At 43.7% G+C, this 21,576-nt stretch overlaps 1 protein-coding gene across 8 annotated transcripts in view; it reads right to left on the bottom strand.

The window, feature by feature from the left end:
- Positions 1–21,576, bottom strand: part of ACOT7 (acyl-CoA thioesterase 7) — a 169,046-nt gene that overhangs the window by 97,412 nt on the left and 50,058 nt on the right. For all 8 annotated transcript variants that reach the window (XM_078145728.1, XM_020975056.2, XM_020975063.2 and 5 more), the window contains exons 3-4: positions 17,648–17,804; positions 3,200–3,291 (exon numbers count right to left, since the gene is read on the bottom strand). In XM_078145728.1, coding sequence (XP_078001854.1) covers positions 3,200–3,291; positions 17,648–17,804 — 249 coding nt within the window. The remainder of the gene's footprint in view (positions 1–3,199; positions 3,292–17,647; positions 17,805–21,576) is intronic.

The following is a 21,576-nucleotide window of genomic DNA, read 5'->3' as shown; positions in this document are numbered from 1 at the left end:
CGCAATGGATAGAGCACTGGCCCTGAAGTCAGGAGGACCTGAGTTCAAATCCAGCCTCAGACCAAAACACTTGACACTTACTAGCTGTGTGACCCTGGGCAAGTCACTTAACCCCAATTGCCTAAAAATAAAAATTTAAAAATTAAAAAAAAAAAGAAAGAAAACCATAGGTCAAATCAAAAGAACAAATATTTTAACTATTAAGCTGCCAAGCCACATTAACTCTAGCAAGGGTCCAACTAAGTAGATTTGGGGTAGAAAATAGTTCAGTGAGTCCATCTGAAATGGTAATAACCCTCAAATTTATTTTCAGAACTTTTTTTTAAAAAAAACCAAAGTACACACATGTATAACCTATATCGAATTGCTTGCCTTCTGGGGGGGGGGAGGAAGTGGGGAGGGAGGGATGAAGGGAGATAATTTAGAACTCAAAATTTTAAAAAACGAATATTAAAAATTGTTTTTACATGTAACTGGGGAAAAATAAAATGCTAAATAAATACATGTTTAAAAAAAATTTTTAAAAGTACTTCTACTCTGAATGATGAAATATGAAATCTTCTGTTTCACATTCAAAGGCCTTCATAACTGGAATTCCCCTACCTTTCCATTCTTCCTATACCTTACACCCCACCCTCATACTCTGCAACCCAGTAACACTGGCCTCCCTGCTTTGGCTCCTAAAGAGAGTTCATCTCCCAGCTGCAGGCATTTTTCCCTGGTTGTCCCTCTTGCCTGGAATGTCCTCCCCCTCCTCATCTCTGCCTCCTAGATTCCTTGACCTCCTCCAACTCCCAGCTAACATCCCACCTTCCACGGGAAGCCCTTGCCAATCCCCCTTGAGTCTAGTCTTTCCTTCTGCTAATTATTTCCAATTTATCCTGTATATCGTTTAGTTGTACACAAGCTGCTTCTGTGTTGTCTCCCCCATTAGACTGTGAGCTCCCTGAGGGCAGGGATTATTATTATTCTTAAAGGTAGCCTGTCTTAGTATCCCCAGCACTTAACACAGTGCCTGGTAAACAATGAGTTTTTAATAAATGTTTGTTGTGGTCCTTCTTCATTTTCAAAGAGGACAGATGACATCACAAGGTGGCGTTCTGACTTATGCATGAATTGGATTTAAGTGAGGCAGTTGCCCAAAGTGTCAGCCTCACTCTCTCTTCCAGAGTCATCAAAGTCCAGCAGCAGGCCAAATGTCAGGACAACCAGCGACGGCCCTGGACGCAGGAGGTGATCTTGGCATCTTTGATGCCTGACCAAGCTCTCCGCACTCCACACCACCTTCTTCAGCCACCTTCATAACTGCTGGAACAAGCTTTTTCATCTGCCCGTCCCAGGGCAAGTCTTGCCGTGTTTGGAGTTGACATCCCCCTAACTCGCTGACAGGCTTCAGGCCTGTCAGCCTCCACTTGGTTTGGCCCAGTTTACTGGGGCGTGGCTGCTGTGTATGCTACACAGCTTCTTGGATCCACAGGTAAGACGGGGTGAAGGTGAACATCAAAGGTGGATGAGCAGCCCATACACCAGAGGTGCTAGTCCTCCTGAAGCACCCCACACACCCCACAGTGGGCATCTGATAAATGTTCATTGACAGCCTCATCCAACCACTCTCCCTATGATTTACATTACCTCCTCCCAGACAACTACAGCAACATCCCCTTAAGTGGGGACGTTCCTTAGCCAAGTGGGAAAGGAAAATTCCCAAAGCATCTGAGGAGTAGTGCAGCTGCAGGGAAGCCAGCATTGGATTTGGGAACAGAAAACCTGGATTGCTATCACTTCCTAGTGCAGACAGTGACTCGTTCTCCTTAGGTTGTAAAATGAGGGTGTTGATCTTCAGAACACGGGCCTAATTTCAGGTACTTGCCCATGTTCCAAATGCACCTGTAGGTTCTACCCAAGACTTCGCAGGTGTGGGGGAGTTCAATAAATAGTAACAAAAGAATACGTTTCCAGATTTAAGGCTTCTTTCCCATCTGCAGCTTTCCCCACTTACAATCAGAGGGATGGTTTAAAATACACTTCTCTAAAAAGGGCAAAGTTGATATTTTTGTCTTATCAAGCTCCACTAAACAATACGAGTAAAAAAGCTCCTGTTTGCTCCTCTGTGCAGTAGGAGGAAGAATGCTAATTACCAGAAGAAGGGAGGTAGGGGGTGGAAGGAAGCATGGCCTGCCACATGCCCCAAGAGTGCTGGCTGTGTGCCACCTTGAGCAGAAAATGGGCCCAATCCAAGGGCCCACTCACATCCCCACCTCTCCATTTCCCCATTCTCCCTGATGTTGTGAAAGCAGTTCTGAGGAACTCCTCAAAAGGTGAGTACATTCTGCCCAAGCAGCTCCTTTAGGGGATGCCCCATCTGTAAGGCAGGACATCCATGTGGAATTGAATCCCACCTCTGCCACTGGTGACTAACTGAGGGACCTTGGGGTAAGGTATTCGACAGCTCTGTGCCTCAGACTCCTCAGAATGTAAAATGCAGGGGCTAGACTAGCTCTTGTGAAGGTCCCTTTCAGCTTTAAATATGAAGTCATGAAGGCTGAGCTAGAGGATAGGATTTCTATATTTTTAAGTCTTTAAAAAACGATTAGCAGTTAAATAAGTGCACATATCATTTAGTATTTATAATAACAGCATCTACAATTTTTATTCCAGATATGAATTATGATAATCTATAATAACCAGCTCTCATATAGAACTTTAAGGTCTAGAAAGCATCTACACATGTTAGGTCATTTGTTCCTCTAAACAACCCTGGGAGGCAGGTACTATTATTGTCTGAAGCAAATGGAGGTAAAGTGACTTGCCCAGGCATGGCTGTATAACTGATTTACTATAACGGGCAGAAAAGAAACCAGGAAAAAGCATTCAAGTTGCTTCCCACTGATCCTGGTGGATCAATTATGGACTCCCATCATCTCTTCCAAGTGTCTGAAGCAGGCCCAGCAGAGGCACTGATCCAGGTGAGGGTCTGGGATAGCGCATGAGCGAAGGCCGGCAGCATCAAAGAATGCCACACCCCCCTGTGACTGCTGGAGGCCCAGCTTGCCACCAGTTAAAGTTCCTGATACAGGGGCTTAAAAGTGCCCCCAACTGACATGCTGCTCAGTTAAATGAATGCCCCGCAGTCAGTCGGGGCTCAGGGAACTCAACTGTTGTGTCTTGTAAGAGAGAAAGATATCAAACAGCATCTTACCACCAAAGGCGGGACCTCAAGTACTTTGTCCACATTCTTCAGGGACAGGGGCACATACCAGAGCGCTGCCTTATTGGTCACTCTTCTAGCACCTTAGGAAAAGGAAGACAGGTTAGTGAGGCTCTGTGGAGAGGGACATAAGGATCAGGCACTTAATTCTGGGAACGAAGAAGAGAAGGGAATGAGCATTTATTAAGCACTTACTATGTACTAGGCCCTATGCTAAACACTTTACAAATATGATCTCAAGTGACTTCCACAACCACCCCGGGAGGTACGTACTACTATCACCCCCCCTTTTAAAGTTGAGGAAATTGAGGCAAACAGAGGTTAAATGACTTGCCTAGGGTCACATGGCTAAGAAGTGTCTACTTGGGACATCCTGACTCCAGGTCCAACGCTCTATTTACTGCACTACTTGGCTGCCTCCAAAGGATGGTACATTGAGTAGAAAAGGAGCAGGTGTGTACATATATGCACGTGTGTATATGCATATATTCAGAAATGTATGTTAAAAACAAAACACATCCATGAAAAATAAGATAATGTAAAAAGTCTGGTAGCTCCAGAGCTCAAGTTTATTAACTTTCTCACAGGAGAAAGACGTGGCTGGTGTGCTGTCCGGCTACCCATTCATTTCTGGGCAGTTCTTGGGACAAGCGGAAGGCACTGCTCTCAGCTGCTGTTTTTGCAGGAATGCAGTTCAATTATGAAAACATTTCCAAAGTCTCTGCTGAGAATTTCCCAACAAAGTTGCAGCTCAGTGCATTTGTGCTTAGTGGGAAGCAGCAGAGAAGGGTCTCTGGAAGCTGTACCCTCTCAGCATTTCTTAAACTGGGGGCTGTGACCCTATATGGGGTCGCGAAAATTTGGCAACAGTAAAAGGTTTCTTCTGAGCACGCAACAGCCAAAATATCAGCATCAAATATCCTGCCAAGATTGAATTCTTTACATAAAAATAAAGAAGCACATCCATCTCATTTGTATGCAAATTTGCTTTCCTATTTAATAAATGGTAAAATTAAGTATATACCAAAGAGTTGTTTTAAAGTAAATTTCTTTATGATTTATTATCAGCAAATGTTTGATTTGTATACCTATATACCCAGGGTTACATAAAAATTTCTTGGGCAAAAAAGGGTTACAAGTGGAAAAAGTTTAAAAAGCCCTGTTCGGGAAGGCATTCTCAGGGACGAGCTTGTGGAAAAGAGTGGAGACAAAGCAAGAGGCAGTCTGTGGCTGAGTTCATCTTCCGAGGGCATTACTGGACTAGACTCATGTCTCCACAAACAGATTACAGCTGACATTTCATTTCTTACTCAAGATACCGTACTGAAGAATTTTATATAACGAGGTTGAAACAGGGGATGACTTTTGACAGATTTCTTCTCCCTCTCTTCCCCCCGCTTTCCCTAGTCTAAACACTGCCAAAAGGGAAACCATCAATCACCTATCAGACCCAAAGATAGAAGAGACAGATTCACATATTACACATACTATTAAATAAACAGACGTGTGTAAAATAGAGGCAGTGCTGCCTAGTGGTTAAAGGGTGGCTGGGCTCAGAGTTGGGAAGACCTGGGTTCACAAGTTCTGCCTCTGACATAGGCTAGCCACATGTATGACTCTGGCCAGGGAAGCCTCTCAGACTACTGAGAATGTACCTGGTAGCTGGCACTCACTCAACTCAAATCCAATTGTGTTATCTGCTGTCACCTTTTTGGCATTACAGGCAACACGTGAAAAATATCTGAAGCACACCGTGACTGAGGATGGGTATTTGAAGTTGTAAAGAAGATGTCAATCTGCATTAGGGAAGGAAGTTGCTCACTGGGAGGCCCAACACTGACGACATCACAGATCCCATCCTCCCCTCCCCACCCCAAACACTTGTAAATAGACAGAGGAGTAAGCCAGGTGGTTAAGTTCTGATGAATGGCTAATGCAGCTGTGTGAGCAGCCTCTGCACAAAGACAGACAGACAGACATGCCTGCTTGAGAGCTGGAAAAGCTGGCTTAGGATGCGCAGACTGGCCTCTTCCCCTGGCCAGGACAGAGTCTGAGGAATATTACCATTTTACAAAGCATGAAAAAAATCACTGGTGCACTAAACCAATCACACACAAACTTATGGCTATGTAGAACCAGTATCATCCAAGTTCCATGCCCTCCACCCCAGGAACTTCCTCAAAGTAGGAAACATCATGCTGAAAACTTGGCTTTGCAGGCGGGTTCCTGCAGACTTCTTGGAGAGAGGGGAAGAGGGCAGCTAACTGTGCCTTTGAGTGATGTGGCACCATGTGCAAAACTCCCCCAGGGTACGACGTGCCAAGGGGGAGGGGACATCTGGTACTGAGGCAGAGATGTCTGTCTCTGTCTGACTTCAGAATATCTCTGCAGGCAGCCACGTGCCCACTAGCCCAGGGAGAATCAGATCAAGTGCATCTACTCAGGATAGCCTAGGACGGAAGAAGCTGAGGGGGCTGGCCATCTGGGAGAAATGTTTGCAAGGCTGCTCTAGGTAGCTGCTTACTGGAAATGGACAGGTCCAGCGTGCAGCAGAACAGGAAAGGTGTCCATGATAAACGAGGATATGGCCCAGAATCCCGGGACTCTCCCTAGGCCTCCAGAACCACCTGGAGCCTGTTCCCCCAAGCTGATCACAGGCCTTTTCACTTCCATTTCCTGTCTAAACACAGCCCCAGGCATCAAGCTGAGCCTCAGCTGCACAATTAAGAAGAGGCCCACAAGGAAAGCAGGCAGCCAGAGCTCCCCTGGGATGAGCAGCACATCAGCCACTCGACTTGAACCCAACTGTGCGATTTTGAAAAAGTGCCCTCACTGCTCGAGAACCACTGCATAGGTGAACAAAAAGGAAAACTATTTCCACTGCATTTTGATTTGGGAGTGAATCTGACAACCTGCTCTGGGGAATAAAGCTTTGCTATTCGACTCAGCTAACACTTTCCTGACAAGCCCGTTCCCGTAGTAACTGGGAATTGACCTCTTCTAGGCCGAAGTGAGTCACATGCACTAAACGACGAAAAGTACAGTTGCTCCAGACTCAGAAAGGATTCTTTTAAAAATCTTACAGGTATCATAGCTATTGTTTTTTGATCACTTCCACATTAGCTTCATATTCTGACACTCTTAACAAACAAAGGAACATTCTTAACAGTCAAGATTTCCTTAGCTGCCTCAGGGTGACTATGCCCAGTGGTTTTGTCATGCAGAATCCCGACTGGAAGGAAAGGATGGCTTATGACTCCCCTAACAGGAGGCATGTGGGGCAAGGGCCTTCCCTTTACATTATTTTCATAAACTTTATACAAAGAACATGTACCTTCATTGGAAAAAGAAAGGAAACCATTTCAAAGAAAGTATGCAAAAACATTTGTACAGTTTCTGTAACTGAACCAGAGCTTTAATTTTTTTAAAAGTCATTCCAGTCAAATGAAAATTAGTTAATAAGAATATTACAAGTACCTACTCCATCTGGACCCAGCCCCGTGGTACATACTATGGAAGAAATACGACAGCGTAAGATGCCAGCGAGATTGAAAGGAAAGTGACTTAGCAAAAATTGCTACAGACACTAATTTCTAAGATGATGCCTGGAGTAATGTGACCCCTCTCCTCCTGTGCTAAGTCGACAGAGATACTGTTTGGGAAGTACTGTGTTATTTACCTTGCATTTTGTTTTAATTAAATGTTTTTTGCTCTGATTTTATGAACCATCTGGTATGTTCATGCAAAGAGTCATTAGCGGGGGGCTCAGGGATATGAATGTGAATAGATGCTGACTCAAAACAGAACTGGGAAGTAGCCGGGGGTCCCAGAGTCACATGGGGAATATAGGCACATAAAGGATAATGTTTCACTGCTTTGTTTAAAAATTATAGCAATGTACATGTAAAGATGCTACATCTTCAAAAAAAAAATCACTGCTTCAAATTTTTTAAAAGACTAAGAGACAGTATCTGCCCTCAAAGAATTCATTTTTAAACTTAAGTTAACATGATGTCTACACAAGAAAACAATACAAGACAATTTATAATCACATAGCAAACAGTATGGCTTAGGCAATAAATGGTAGCAAAGTTCAACAGCCCCACTCCCCCCAGAATAGCAGACAATGCTCTGTAGGAAGCCAAGGTGTGCTGGGCCCTCTGGGCCTTGAAGGACACAAAGGAAAGAGTCATTACCTTCTTAACTATTTTTACTACCAATCATTAGCAGAGGTAAGTAGAAAGGAGAAAGAGGGCAAGAGCTAGAATCAGAAGATTTGAAACTGAGCTGTCCCTCACTCCCTCTGTGACCCTGGACAAGTGACTTCACCTCCCTGGGCCTTCATTCCTCACCTGCAAAGTAGGGAGTGAAGCTAGATGATGTCCACAGCCCCTCTGGGATCAAGATCACAACCACCACTGCCAAGCTTTCTACAGAAGAAAAAATGCTTTCTACACAGCCTCTTGGTTGAGCCCTACGTCTGAGATCCTCTGAGATCACTATTGTTTTTACCCACTTTAAAGATGAAGAAATGGAAACTTAGAGAGGTTATCCATGGTCACTCAGCTGGTAAATGTAAGAGCTGAGAGCGGCTCCAAGTCCAGGGCATGTGGACTACATGCGTATCACAACACTAAGTGATGGGTATGCAATGTAGGCATGAGATATGATCTGCATATCAAAGAAGATAAAACTAACAAGTTTAATTATATAAAAGTTGATAAGTTTTTGCACAAAGTCAATGCAATTAAAATTAGAAGGGAAATATTTTACTGGGAAAAAATCGGCACAGTAAAGTTTTTATGATAAAAGTCCTGTATCCAAGATATATAATGAACTGATTCAAACAGATAACATAAGAGCCATTCCCTAATAAATAAATGACCAAAGAATATGAACAAGAAGTTTATACAGGAAGAAATCCAAGCTATCCACAGATGGGAAAAAATTCTCCAAATCACTAATATTTTTTAAAATGTGCAAATAATGCAACTCTGAGGTTCCACTTCACTACCATCCAATTGGCAAAGATGATGGAAAAGGAAAATGACAACTTCTGGAGAGTCTGTAGGAAAACTGACATCATGACGGTTGGTGGAGCCATTTGGAACTGTATTGCCTCCAAAGCACTCAATTAATTGTGCATAACCTTTGACCTAATGACACCCAGACTAGATTTATACCCTAAAGAGATTGTTTTTTAAATACAGGAAAATACATACACACATATGTGCACATATTACATCCATATGTACCTACATGCAAAAATATTTATAGCAGCTCTTTTTATTGTGGTAAAGAACTGGTAACTAAGTGGGTAACCATCAATGGCGGAATGGCTGAACAAACTGTGTTAACCACGTACCTCCTGGCACAGAGGAGACAGACTCAAAGTGGAGACAGACTTTTTTGGGGGAATATGACCAATGCAGGAATTTTCTTTGACATGTTTGTAACAGGGGTACTGTTTTCCTTTCTTGCTGGGGGGGGGAAGTAGGAAAGACAGAATGTAGAACACGTCAAGACTGTACACAAAACCACAAATGTCTATTGTATAAAACTTGCGCTTTTTTTTTTTAAAGAAAAACAAATCTGTTGTTTGTTAAGTTCAGAACAAGAAAATGAAAAATCAAAAAATTTTTTCATGATATTTTGAATGCTTGCTATGTACCAAACTAAGCGCCAGGGATCCACTATCACCACTGTCTCCATTCGAGCGGGGCAAGCCAAAACCAAAAAGGAATCAGAAAAGGGACTGGGGAGCCGCGATGCTGCAGGCAAAGAGAATTCTGGAGAGAGTAAAGGCACGCTGGAGGCCTAGACGGTGGAGAGACAGCTGGCCTGGTTGGGCAGCCCTGGAGAAGTCACTGAATCTCAGGGCCCTAGGCAAGTCTCCCAACTCCCCAAGACTCAGCTGTAGAGAAGTGATGCTCTCTACATTGGTAGGGAGGGATTTCCTTATCAGGAATTTATTATGCCAGTGAAATTATACAGCTGGTCCCCCACCCCAAAATCATGACTAGGAACAGTAAGTACAGACACCGTTGAGAACGGCATCACTATTACTGGTCATACTAATACTGAATTTCTGTGATACTGTCCCTGAAAGACAGTGACATGCTTCATCTTCTCCACTAGAATGGAGCAGCTCCTTTCTCAGGTCCGGCCACTCGGGAGTTTCCTTCTAGCCCTTGCTCACAGCTTGGCTGTCCTGTGGCTGACCCCGCAGACCAGTAAAAATTGGAGAACAGCAGCAAGACCTTGGGGATAAATGCTCTTTCTTCTGTGGCTGCCCTGAGGAGTAGCTCCTGGCAAACAGGCAGACAGCTTGCTCCCCCAAGGGCTGCCTTCTAAAGCAGTCCTGGGAGACCCCTAACCCCAGGGAGGGAGATTAACATATTTCTATGCTCTTCTCTTACCCCCAAGGACCTGGCTTGGGTTTCCCTCCTGCCTGCTGGCGGGCAGGCACACCTACCCTCCTTGCTATCTATCCTGAGGCTCAGGGGTGAAAGGGCATTCATTCCCTGGCCCAGCCATTCAAAAGGCTCCATATTGTGCCTTAGGACGTGGCACAGTCAGCCTTTCAGAAATCTCTAGCTCGACTTCAATTCTGTCAAACAGCAGAGTAAGAGGAGGCTCTTCAGGATCCACAAAGTGAAGTGAAATTGTTAGCTCAGGACTCGGACCAAGCAAATGGACATTTAAGAGCACACCCAAGCCTATGCACTTTAACCAATGGGATAACTTTAGGCGTCCTGAGAAGATCCATCCTACAAGTCTTCCCCGTTTCTAAGATTAAAAGCTCCTGCATTAATTGATGACTACAAATAAAGTCATACTCTTAGAAAATAACTTTGGCCAAAAGTGATTTAATACCACTGGGCTATAAGAAATGATGAGCTCAATGATCTTTAAAAAACATGGAGAAGAGTGCAGCTAGGTGGCACGGTGGATAGAACACCGGCCCTGAAGTCAGGAGGACCTGAGTTCAAATCCAGCCTCACACCAAACACTTGACACTTACTAGCTGTGTGACCCTGGGCAAGTCACTCAACCCCAACTGCCCTAAAAAAAAAAAAAACCATGGAAAGACTTGCACAAAATAATGAAGACCAAAAGGAGCAGAACCAACAGAACATTTTATGCAATAACAGCAAAGCTGTTTTAAGAATAACAAAACTATAGTAAACAAATTAAAAATACAGGAATATGAAGAAAGACACTATCTGCACCTAGTAAAAGAACTGATAAATAGAAGTATATGTAGAATAATTTTACATATTTATAACTCTGTGTTCAATGGTAGCAAGCTGGGGAAGAGAAGGAAGAAAAAAAGGGAAAAAAATTTACATGATTATTATATATTTAAAAGGAATAGCAAGTTGTACAAAACAGATTTGCAGTTTCATGTGCAATCATCTTTTTTTTTTTATTATACTGTGTTATAGAAATGCTTGTTTTATTTCATAAATTAAAAACAAAATAAATTTTAAAAAGAGAAAAAGACTTCACCAAAAATTTAGTGGGGCTCTTGGTTGCATTTAACATGAATAAAAAGATCATTGTTCACAATTCAAACAGCAATTCTGAATAAATAAAAAGATCATTGTTCACAATTCAAACAGCAATTCTAAATACGGGCAGCAGGAAGTTTCTGCCTGCAGTCATTCATTCACTCATTTAACAAGCATTTTTAAAAAAAATATTTTCTTTTTTCCCACTTGCATGTAAAAACAATTTTTAACATTCTTTTTCTTAAATTTTGAGCTCCAAATTCTCTCTCTCTTTCTCTTGCCTCCCCAATCCCTGAGACAGAAAACAATTTTACATAAGTTATGCGTGTGCAGTCACGCAAAACATATTTCCACTATTAGTCATGGTGTGTGAAAAAAAAAAAAACACCACAGACCCAAAACTATTCCATAAACCATGATTTGTGAGCCATTCTCCAATTGATGGGCGTCCCCTCGATTTCCATTTCTTTGTCACCACAAAAAGAGCTGCTCTAAATATTTTTGGACGTATAGGTCCTTTCCCCCATTTTTTTTTATCTCATTGGGAAACAGACCTAGTAGTGGAATTTCTGGGCCCAACGGGCATGCACAGTCCAATCACCCTTTGGGCATAGTTCCAAAGTGCTCTCCAGATTGGTTGGATCAGTTCACAACTCCACCAAGAATGTTTCAGGGTCCCAATTTTCCCACATCCCCTCCACCATTTATCATTTTCTTTTTCTGTCATGTTAGCCAATCTGAAGGGTAAAAGGTGGTACCTTAGAGTTCCAAACATTTCTTAATCACCTGCAGTGCCTGGCACCCAGCAGACATTTAATAAACGAATGCCGATGTGAACTGACTTGCAAAAGCCCTTGGCTCCAACAGTTCTGGAGAGGGTATACAAGGTACAAAGAGTGTACACAAGTGAAATCCACAGGAGCTGATAACTAACTTGACATAAGAAGTAAGGTGGAGTCCGCCAAAGACCTGTCCTTGCGATATGAACTAGCAGCCTTCAGAAGGAGTGCACGCTCCCTACCACCACATGGAAGAGCGTCCCAAGTCACTATTAATGAGAGATACAACTTGGAGAAGAAAACCACAATTGTTGGACACACTGGGGAGAAGAGGGGCTCTGATGCCCTCTTGATGAGCTATGCGCTGGCCCGACTAGTCTGGAAAGCGATTCAGAATTCTATTAGGGAAGGCAATAAACAATGCACACACCCTGACCCAGCGATCAGCCTACAAGCCCTCACTAGGCTAAGCTTTGGGGATGCAAGGAAGAAGCCAACAGAGTTCCTCCCCTCAAGAAGTTCTACACAGCTGTATCAGACTGCACGCCATCTTGGGGAGGGAGGGGGAGAAAATCTAAAACTCAAAGGCCTATGTAAGTAATTGCTGAAAACTAAAAATACATTAATAAGGTTTTTTTTTTAAGTGAGACCAAAAAAAAGTTCTAGCTAGACTGGGAGAGAAAACATATCCACTGATCAGTACACAAGATAAATACAGAGTACATGGAAGGTCACCTTGGAGAGGAGAGCAGAAGCAGCTGGAGGGGCCACAAAAGGCAGCAGTTGAGCTGATTCCTAAAGGATGCAGGGATCTGAAGAGGCAGCGATGAGAAAGGAGAGCACAGCATGGGGATGGGAGATGGAGCATCGGACGTGAGAAGCAGCAAAGAGGCAACATGACTGGGATCTGGAGTGCACAGAGGACAGTCATGTGCAATGACTGCAAGGGGTCTGTCTGATCATGAAGAGCGTTAAATGCCAAGCCAAGGAGTTTCTATGTGATCCGAGAAATAGCAATGAGCTGATGGGGAGAGGTCAGACCTAAACGTTAGGAAAAATCACTGTGACAGATGGACGGAGAAGGGATTGAAGGGAGCACAGACTGCAGGAATGAACTGAGGGGGTCAGAAATAGAATAGAATAGAATAGAAAGAAGGGATCACTTGGAAGAGATGTTGTGGAGAAAGAAATGACAAAATCTGGCAGTGGATTAGTTAAGTGGGGTGACTGAGAATAAGGAGTTAAGGGCACATATACCAAGCTGGGGGACCAGTGACAAAGGGAAAGGTCCCACATATAAAAAAATATTTATGGCAACAAATATTGAGGTAGCAAAGGGCTGGAAACAAAGGGTGCCTGTTACTCAGGGAATAGCTAAACAAACTACTGTATATGAAAGGAACAGAATATTCTCGTGCCATTGGAAACAATGAACATGAAGAATTCTGGGCAACCTGAAAAGACTCTTCTGAAATGATGCAGAGTGAAGTGAGCAGAACCAGGAAAACAACAGTCACAACTACCACAAAAACATACAGGAAAACCTTACTGGAAAAGATCAGAATTCTGATCGAGGCAATACCAACAGGGACCCGGGAGAAATGATGCTGCCCACCTCTGAGCACAGAGACAGTGCACCGATCAGAGCTGCAAAATGAAGCACACGTGCCCAATACGGCCAATGCATTGATTTAGTTTGCTCAACTGTATTCTGTTACAAGGGAGGCTTCTCTGGGGAGGGACAGTGATGCTAAAAAAAAGAATATCAATAAAACATTTCCTTTAAAATGTAGGGAAGAGTCAATGGTTACAAACATGATAACCCAAATTAATGGTGGTGCTAAAGATAGAAATAATGAAGTCAGAAATAGGAAAGATAATGAGCTCAATCTAGGTCATCTGGGGGGCAATGGGACAACTAACTGGCTGCATCCTATAGGCAGCTGGAGATGCTGAGAGCTCTGAAAGAGGCATGAAATGGAGGTCCAGGTACGAAGGTAACAAACAGTCATGGGAACCAGTGAGATCATCACAGCAGAGAGCACGGGATGAGAAAGGGCCAAGGGTAGACTTGAGGAACAGTCACGTTGAGGAGGTAAGAAGACAACGAGGAAGGAAGGAGCAGTTCAAAGGGCAGAACCAAGAGATCACTACAGCAAAGACAGGAGAGAGTATCTAGCAGGGGGTTAGGGAATGAATGGCCAAAGCAGAGCCAAGGAGAATCTGGATTTTGTAATGATGGGATGAGGGGGAGAAAGGGAGGGGGAAGGAGGAGAGAAAAGGCTTAACCAAGTGGTGGGGACAGAAGCCAAACTGCAAGGCTTGAAGCAAAGGGGAAGAAGAGAAAGAGTAGAAGCAGCAGGCATGGGAAGCTTTTTCAAGAAGTTAACCGGTGAAAGTGGAAAGAGAGCTCAATGAGGGGGTGGGGCAGGAAGTGAGAAGAGAAGGCTTTTTTAGAGCTGGGGTGATCAGAGTACGTTGGCAGACAACAGGAGAGCAGATTTTGAAGGTGTCCTCAAGACACGGACGACTAGTGAAGGAGGAGGATACTTACAGAAGGCGCAGAGAATGGACTCGAGGGCCCGGTTAGGAAAGTAGCCTTAGTAAGGTACAGAAAGATCTCTTTTGTGACCAGAAGAAAGGAGAAGAAAGTGGAAGATGAGGCTGAGAAGTCAGAGGAATGAAGGAAAGAGAGTTGATGAGACTCATGCTGGATGCCCCTACCTCTCCCGTACAGCAGGAAGCTAAGGCATGTGCTGTAGGGGTTAGCCCAACACAACCAGCCGACGCCTGCCCAGGGCTTTTAGGATTACAAAGTGTTAGATACACATCATCTTATTTGCTCCCAACGCCCTCGTGAAGCAGGCACTTCAGGCACTACCATTCCAACTTTACAGAGGAGGAAATTGAGGCTCAGGACTGTCTGTGGCCATTCTGCTAGTCACGTCAAACACTTCAGAAACCAAGTCTTTACTGTTTCCAGGTCCAGGGTCCCCATTCACTATATACCACTGGGCACGGAGAGAAGAATGAAAAAGGTTTATGGGGAATGGAACTGGGACTTGATAAGGGCAGCAAGAAGGGCTCAAATGAGATTCTGTACCATTAATTCATAGCAGGAGAAATCAGCTCAACTTCATGATTTGTTTCCAAGGGATACTCAGCAGCCCTGGAGCAGGGAAATAGGACCCAAATGAAGGGACTTACACAGGATTAACAGTTCATGAAATTGGAAAGCTAGGTGACGCAGTAGACAGCACTCTGGCCCTGGAGCCAAGAAGACCAGAGTTCAAATCCAGCCTCAGATACTTGACATTTACTAGTTGTGTGACCCTGGGTAAGTCACTTAACCCTTATTGCCTTGAAAAACAAAAACAAACAAACAAAAACAGTTCTTGAAATCTAGAGCAGCTAAAATGGGGGCAGCTAGGTAGCACAGTGAATAGAGCATCAGGCCTAGAGTCAGAAGATTCGTATTCCTGAGCCTCAGAAATTTACTAGCTGTGTGACCCTGGGCAAGTCACTTAACCTTGTTTGCCTTAGTTCTCTCACCTGTCAAATGAGCTGCAGAAGGAAAGGCCAAACCACTCTAGTACTTTTGCCAAGAAAACCCCAAATGGGGTCACAAAGGGTCAGACACGACTGAAACAACTGACCAACGACAACAATCCTGAGGTGCTGGAATACTATTTTCTTCATTCCACTGCCAAGTTCATCTCAACTTAGTGATACAAGAAAAAGAGCATTGGAGAAGAGGTGATAGAAGTGGAGCTGCCCCAGGATCTAAAGCAGGGGTGCGGCTGAACGTCAAAGGGCTGCACTGGAGGGCCTAGAAGGCCACCCCGATCTAAAGAATACGGGAAGACTACCAACTAACAGGCTGCTAAGTCTTACTCCATTAAATAATAGACAAGGGAGAAACTTTCCCTCAGTTGCTAGAGTGATTGAGATGCAGCCTCAGAAAACTAAAGCAGACACTCAAGACAAATGGGAAAAGGCAGCCTCATGAAGCCAAGATCCAGATGCCTCTGATTCAGTGTTTTGGGCAGGACAGGTCTGAGCTGGTTGAGGGAGGCCCAGCACAAAGCCAGACTGATTCTGCTGTCCAGCAATCACACACACAGCATGAGGAGTCGAATAACTTGCTAGATGCTTTGCTCAGGGAGCAGAAATCACAGGAAAGTACGCTTCCTAAAATGACGGGGCAGTGGCCCAGTCCAAGATAATGAGCTCTGCATAAGGCCTATGGCTCCCACAGCTCCTAAAACACCCATTCTTGTTACCTCGACATCCCTGCATCCCAACAACTTGAATGGTGTAGAGTTGCCATGACAATGCTAACTGGCTGCTGGAGACCACAAGGCAGAGAGCTGCAGGAGCCTGAACCTGGATGGAGGACAAGCAGAGATTTCTCTCTCAGCTGCAGCCCTGATGGGCAGGGTGAAGGGAGGGTGAGTCACTTAAGCTCTCTGAGGCCTCCTCTACTCATCTACCATGAGACCACCTACCTTACAGCTCAAATGAGATGTGTCTAAAGAGCTATAAAAATGGCAGCTGTTTTTTCTTCCTTAAAATACAAGCTGCTACTATACTAATCTATGAATATAGCCAGTCACTTATTAAAGTTTATAATTGGGTTCCATTATGTTCTACCTCTTTCCGTCTTTTCTCTTCCCTTAGAAAATTAAGTATATCTAAAGCCATTCTCTTCATACTCTTAATATGCACTCTAAAAATAAATTCGCATTTAGGGAAAGGGACTTTTTTGGCTAGAGCTAAGTATCCTTCCTATCTTCCCCCAAACTTCCCTCAATTACCTAAACACAGAATTACTCAGACAGAAGCAATTTCAACTAGGAAGAATTAAATCATGTAACTTCAGATCTGGAGAGACAGCATGGCCTAATAGATATATAACAGAGAGCCACAGGCCACTAGAGGCGATAGGGCAAACCCCATACGGTCGGTCATTCCCTGGACCTCTTGGCAAATAACTTCACAAGAGTAGAGGCCAGAAAGAGCCACTCTGGCCACAACTACTAACCTTCCTCCCCTCTTCAAATGTTCTTATTCTCCTGAAGACCGGGAACTCACACATAGTCACTGAGTCAGCTTATCTGCCTTCTCAGGCCTGCAGACTGCCCACAGCCCTTGCTGATCTAAATTATTCATTGTAATCTAATTCCGTTAAGTAGACTTCATTCTGATCATCAGCTATGCTGAAACCAACAAAATGCTTCATGCCACCCAGATAACAAAAAATGTACTACGGAACTGAGCCAGCATTTGGCTTTATGAATGCTCTTGCTAACACTTATTTGGGAGGGGAGAAACTGAAACTCGTTCATATAGTGACAGCCCAGCAACATTTGGCGAACGCATTTAATAAATATCATGGTGATAATAAAATAATCAGTGAGTGCTTTAAACTAGAACCAGATGAGAACCTTTATTGTTACTGTGTCTAAGGATGAGGAGGAAGAAAAGTACCTGCAGGGAGAGATGGTGGACAAAGGAGATCAGCTTTTATCACTGAAAACCCAGCTATAAAAAGAAATGTCTGTATGTGTAAGAACCATCACCACATCCTTCTGCAGTTGCCATGTGGGAAGATGAAACTGTGTTACCATGGTTACCACTGCCAAGGAAGAGAGTATTCGGATCAAGTCAGAGTCGAAGGTTCGTCCCAGTGAACTCAAATCCAGGCCTGATTTACTGGTACCCAGAATAGTAACCAGAAGGGCCTAGAATAGGCCACCTCCAAGGACAGAACAACTATGCGTTTCACAATTCTTCACACAAACCTAACACCAATAGCACATGAGATCAGAAATTGACAGTAGGGGGCAGCTAGGTGGTGCAGTGGATAGAGCACTGGCCCTGAAGTCAGGAGGACCTGAGTTCAAATCCAGCCTCAGATCAAACACTTGACACTTACTAGCTGTGTGACCCTGGGCAAGTCATTTAATCCCAATTGCCTAAAAAAAAAAAAAGAAATTGACAGTAATGAGAGAGAAAGGCCCTTCCCCTCTTCCTCATCCCAGAGCACTTCTAAGCAGTCTTTTCCCACCAATCCCATGGATAAAGTAGCTGCTATGCCTTTGCCACAGACCAAGACACGAGGAACAAAAGGCCCTGGTACTCACCTGTGAGGATGTTTTCCGACATCACAGTGACCTGGACTTCCACCGAGTGCTTCGAGGTGTATGTAATCTCAGCACTGACATGAGCCACTTCTCCAATGCACATGGGGGACAGGAAATCCGTGCGTTCCACCCTGGCCAAGGCAGCCACACAGGTCTCCTAGGGGTCACCAAAGACATTTGGTCAGGCCAACGCAAACCCCAGAAAGGAGGGCAGGAGTACTGCAGGGCCTCCTCACCCAGCCTCCCCACCCCAAGCTCCAAGCCCTCTAAGACAGCACAGCACAGCAAAAGGGGAGTCATCGAGACAGGCAGACCTACACTAAAGCAATAAAGGCTACTCTGGCAACTGGTGGGGCTTACCACCAACAGTCACTCCCAGCTCGACTTTTGGGCCCTACATAGCATCCCAAAACACTATACCAGCCATTATGGTCCAGGAGGACACTTTTTTTTTTAAAGTATCAATGTCTTGTTGTTACATTTCCTACCTTTCTCACTATAGCCTTCTTTTCCAGTCGCTTCCCAAGGAGCTATCACTTACGAATCAGTTCAGCAAAGCCAACACCCACCAAGTCTAGCCTTAAGCGTACTGTTTGGCACACTCAGGATCCACCTCTGCAAAGCAGAGAGAGGCTGCCTTTTGATCTCTCTTCTTTTCAGCCACGTGAGGTTCTTATTACCTCAAAGCATTCCATGTCATGTTTTCTGGTTCTTCACAATTGCAGTCACTGTTTATACTATTTCCATGGTGCTGCTGACTTTACTCTGCATCAGTCCCTAAGTCTTCCTATACTTCTCTGTATTTATCATTGCCATCACTTTTTGTTCAGTTGCATCCAATTCTCCATAACCCCATTTGGAGTTTTCTTGGCAAAGATACTGGAGTGGTTTGTCTTTTCCTTCTCCAGCTCATTTTACAGATGAGGAAAACTAAGAAAAACAGGATGAAGTGACTTGCCCAGGGTCACACAGCTAGTAAGTGTCTGAGACTGGATTTGAAATCAGGAAGATGAATCTTCCTCATTTTCGGTCCAGCACTCTATCCATTGCGCCACCCAGCTACTTAGCTATTCCCCAATCAACAGGTACTGACTTTATTTCCTATTCTTGGTTCCTACAAAAAAGAATGCTATAAATATATGGGGTGACTTTTTTTTCCATCACTGACCTCCCTGGGGTATATAAGTAGCAGTGGGATCTCTGAGTCAAAGAATATGGGCATTTTACTCACTTCTATTGTATAATTGCACACTGCTTTCCAGACTAGCTGGTCCAATTCATAGTTCTACCAGCAGTGAGTTAGTGTTTCTGTCTTTCCACAACCCTCTAGAGGATATTCTTTAAACTATTTAATTCAATACACTGAAGGGCCTGTGTAAGGTGCTATGCTGGGTACCAAGGATGCAAAGATGAAAAACCACAGTCCTTGCCTTTAAGGAATTTACAGCCTAACTGAGGCAACTGATATATACCCAAACATGACTCAAACAAGATAAAGGGGATAAGGGATCAAAACAAAGTGATCTAGGAAAAGGCAAGGAGAGAAAGACTGCTCTCCTACACAAAGTAGGTAAGGCCAAGAACATTTCCTTCCTCCTCACATTCATATCTTGACTCTGAATACAAGCTTACTCCAAGTCTATTTTCCCCTGACCATTGGTGAGATCAAACCATAAGGCTCTGGATTGAAGACATACAAGCAAAATGACTATTCTACCCCCAGACAAGGAAGGGGAGAAAATACACACACACACACACACACACACACACACACACACACACACACACACACGTATGTAAGTAGGTAGGTATATATGTATGTATGTGGAACAGGTAGGTGTTGCAGTGAATAGAGCACTGTCCTGGAGTCAGGAAGACCAGAATCCAAATTTGGCCTCAGACACCTATTAGCTGTATGACACTGGGAAAGTCACTTAATCCTGTCTGCCTCATCTGTAAAATGAGCCGGAGAAGGAATGGCAAACTGCTCCAGGAACTTTGCCAAGAAAACCCCAAATGGGGTCATGAAGAAAGACATAACTGAAACACGACTCCAACGTACGTGTGTGTGTGTGTGTGTGTGTGTGTGTGTGTGTGTGTGTATGTGTGTGTGCGTGCGCGTGCACGTGCACATCCTATGTTCCAGTCTCTTTATTCACTAAACCCAATGGGGGATGGGGAAAGTTAGCTCTTTGCCACAACCCAAGAGCCTTGGACAAGAAGGCCTAGAAGTTACCTGAGAGGACGTTTTCAGACAAGATGGTAACACAACATCTGGGATGTGCCAGGCTTTTTCTAACTGTGGTGAAAGCACTGTGCTAGGATGGAAGGAATGCTGGAATCAGATTCAGAAGGCTTACACCCCGGGCCCACCTCGATCGCTTTCTGGTCCCGGTCCCCTAAACTCCTCTCCAAGGAGCTAATTTGGGAGCAGTTCAACTCTGTTGGTTTCTTCTCATTTACCTCCCTCACAGGTCTGGGTTAAGGCCCAAGTGAGAAGGCAGGTGAAAGTGCTTAATAAATAATAAGATGCTATAAAAATAGAAGGGCTCATGGCTTTATAGTTGAGATGGCTCTGACCTACACCTATAACAGTACAGGCCTAATTGGCCAAGCACAAAGCTATTCATATTATTAAATGGAGCTCATTTTAATGAATACCATTATAATACACAGCTCTACATTACAAAAATATTTCCACATCCAATCAGACAACACTGCTTGTCTGATATGGAAACAATTTCTTTCTAAAGAAATTCTGTATACCCGATAGGCTCACACATCTTTCTCCATTGAACTGTTAATTCAATAAAAATCTTTTTCACACAAGTCAAGTGTTTATCTGCCAGACAGCCATTGGGGCATATTGCCCTCCCATCTCTACTGGTATCATACTAAATATTACTCAGAGAAGCTGACATGCTTCTCCAAGTGTATTCTCAGTAGCTTTTTGGAATTTTAGAAACTATGGTTCTTTTGTTTTGTTTCATAAAGAATGCTTTTGAGAGTCCTGCTCCCTGGGCTAACTTATGAGACAGGCGAGACGATGGGCTATCTAACCTCACACACAGCATCTCTCACCTCAGTTTCCCCATTTATAAAATGGGGATGATAATGGCATCTACCCCGCCAAGGCTGTTGTGAGGATTAAATGAGATAACATATGTAAAGTGCTTTGCAAACCTTAAAGCACTAGATGCTAGCGGTTGTCTTCACGGCACATTGGCTAGCTCGCCACCTTGCATAATCTGAGATGAAGAATGGGTGTCAGTGCGGCAAACATTTTTCTTTCTTTTTTTTTTGAATGAATGAAAAAGTATTTATTAAGTGCTTACTATATACACAGCACTTTGCTAAGCACTGGGGGCACAAATGGAAAAATAAGACAATCTCTGCTCTTCAGAAACTCCCATTCCAACAAGGGTGACAACATATGAAAAGGTTCAGTTACAAAGCAGATGGGAAGGTGCTGTGGTCTTTAGGATTCAGTAGCAAAGCAGCTAATAATGCAGATAATCACCCTTCGTGGGTGGCAATCATTTTCCTAGCCCCTCCCAATACTCATCAAACCCAATACAAAGAAATACAATTACACTGCCCCCCCCAAAAAAAGATGCCAAAAAATTAAGTCTTCTCAAAGGCATCAACTTTTATTAAGAATATCTGACATAGATTTCACACGTATAATTGATATATTGCTTGCCGCCTTCATGGGCAGTAGAGGGGGAGGAGAATTTAGAACTCAAAATCTAAAAAGAAAAGAATATTAAAAACAAATAATATATGAAAATCTTTTAAAAAAACAATATCTGACAGATAACATTGTTGTTCAATCATTTCAGTCATGTCCAACCCTTTGGGACTCCATTTGGGGTTTTCTTGGCAAAGATACTGTAGTGGTTTGCCAATTTCTTTCTCCAGCTCATTTT

The sequence above is a fragment of the Phascolarctos cinereus genome, unplaced genomic scaffold (genome assembly GCF_003287225.1).
Source record: "Phascolarctos cinereus isolate Bilbo 61053 unplaced genomic scaffold, phaCin_HiC Scaffold_726;HRSCAF=1367, whole genome shotgun sequence".
Classification (NCBI taxonomy): domain Eukaryota; kingdom Metazoa; phylum Chordata; class Mammalia; order Diprotodontia; family Phascolarctidae; genus Phascolarctos; species Phascolarctos cinereus.
The sequence above is the reverse complement of the archived record's forward strand: the minus strand, read 5'-3'. Positions and strand labels throughout refer to the sequence as shown.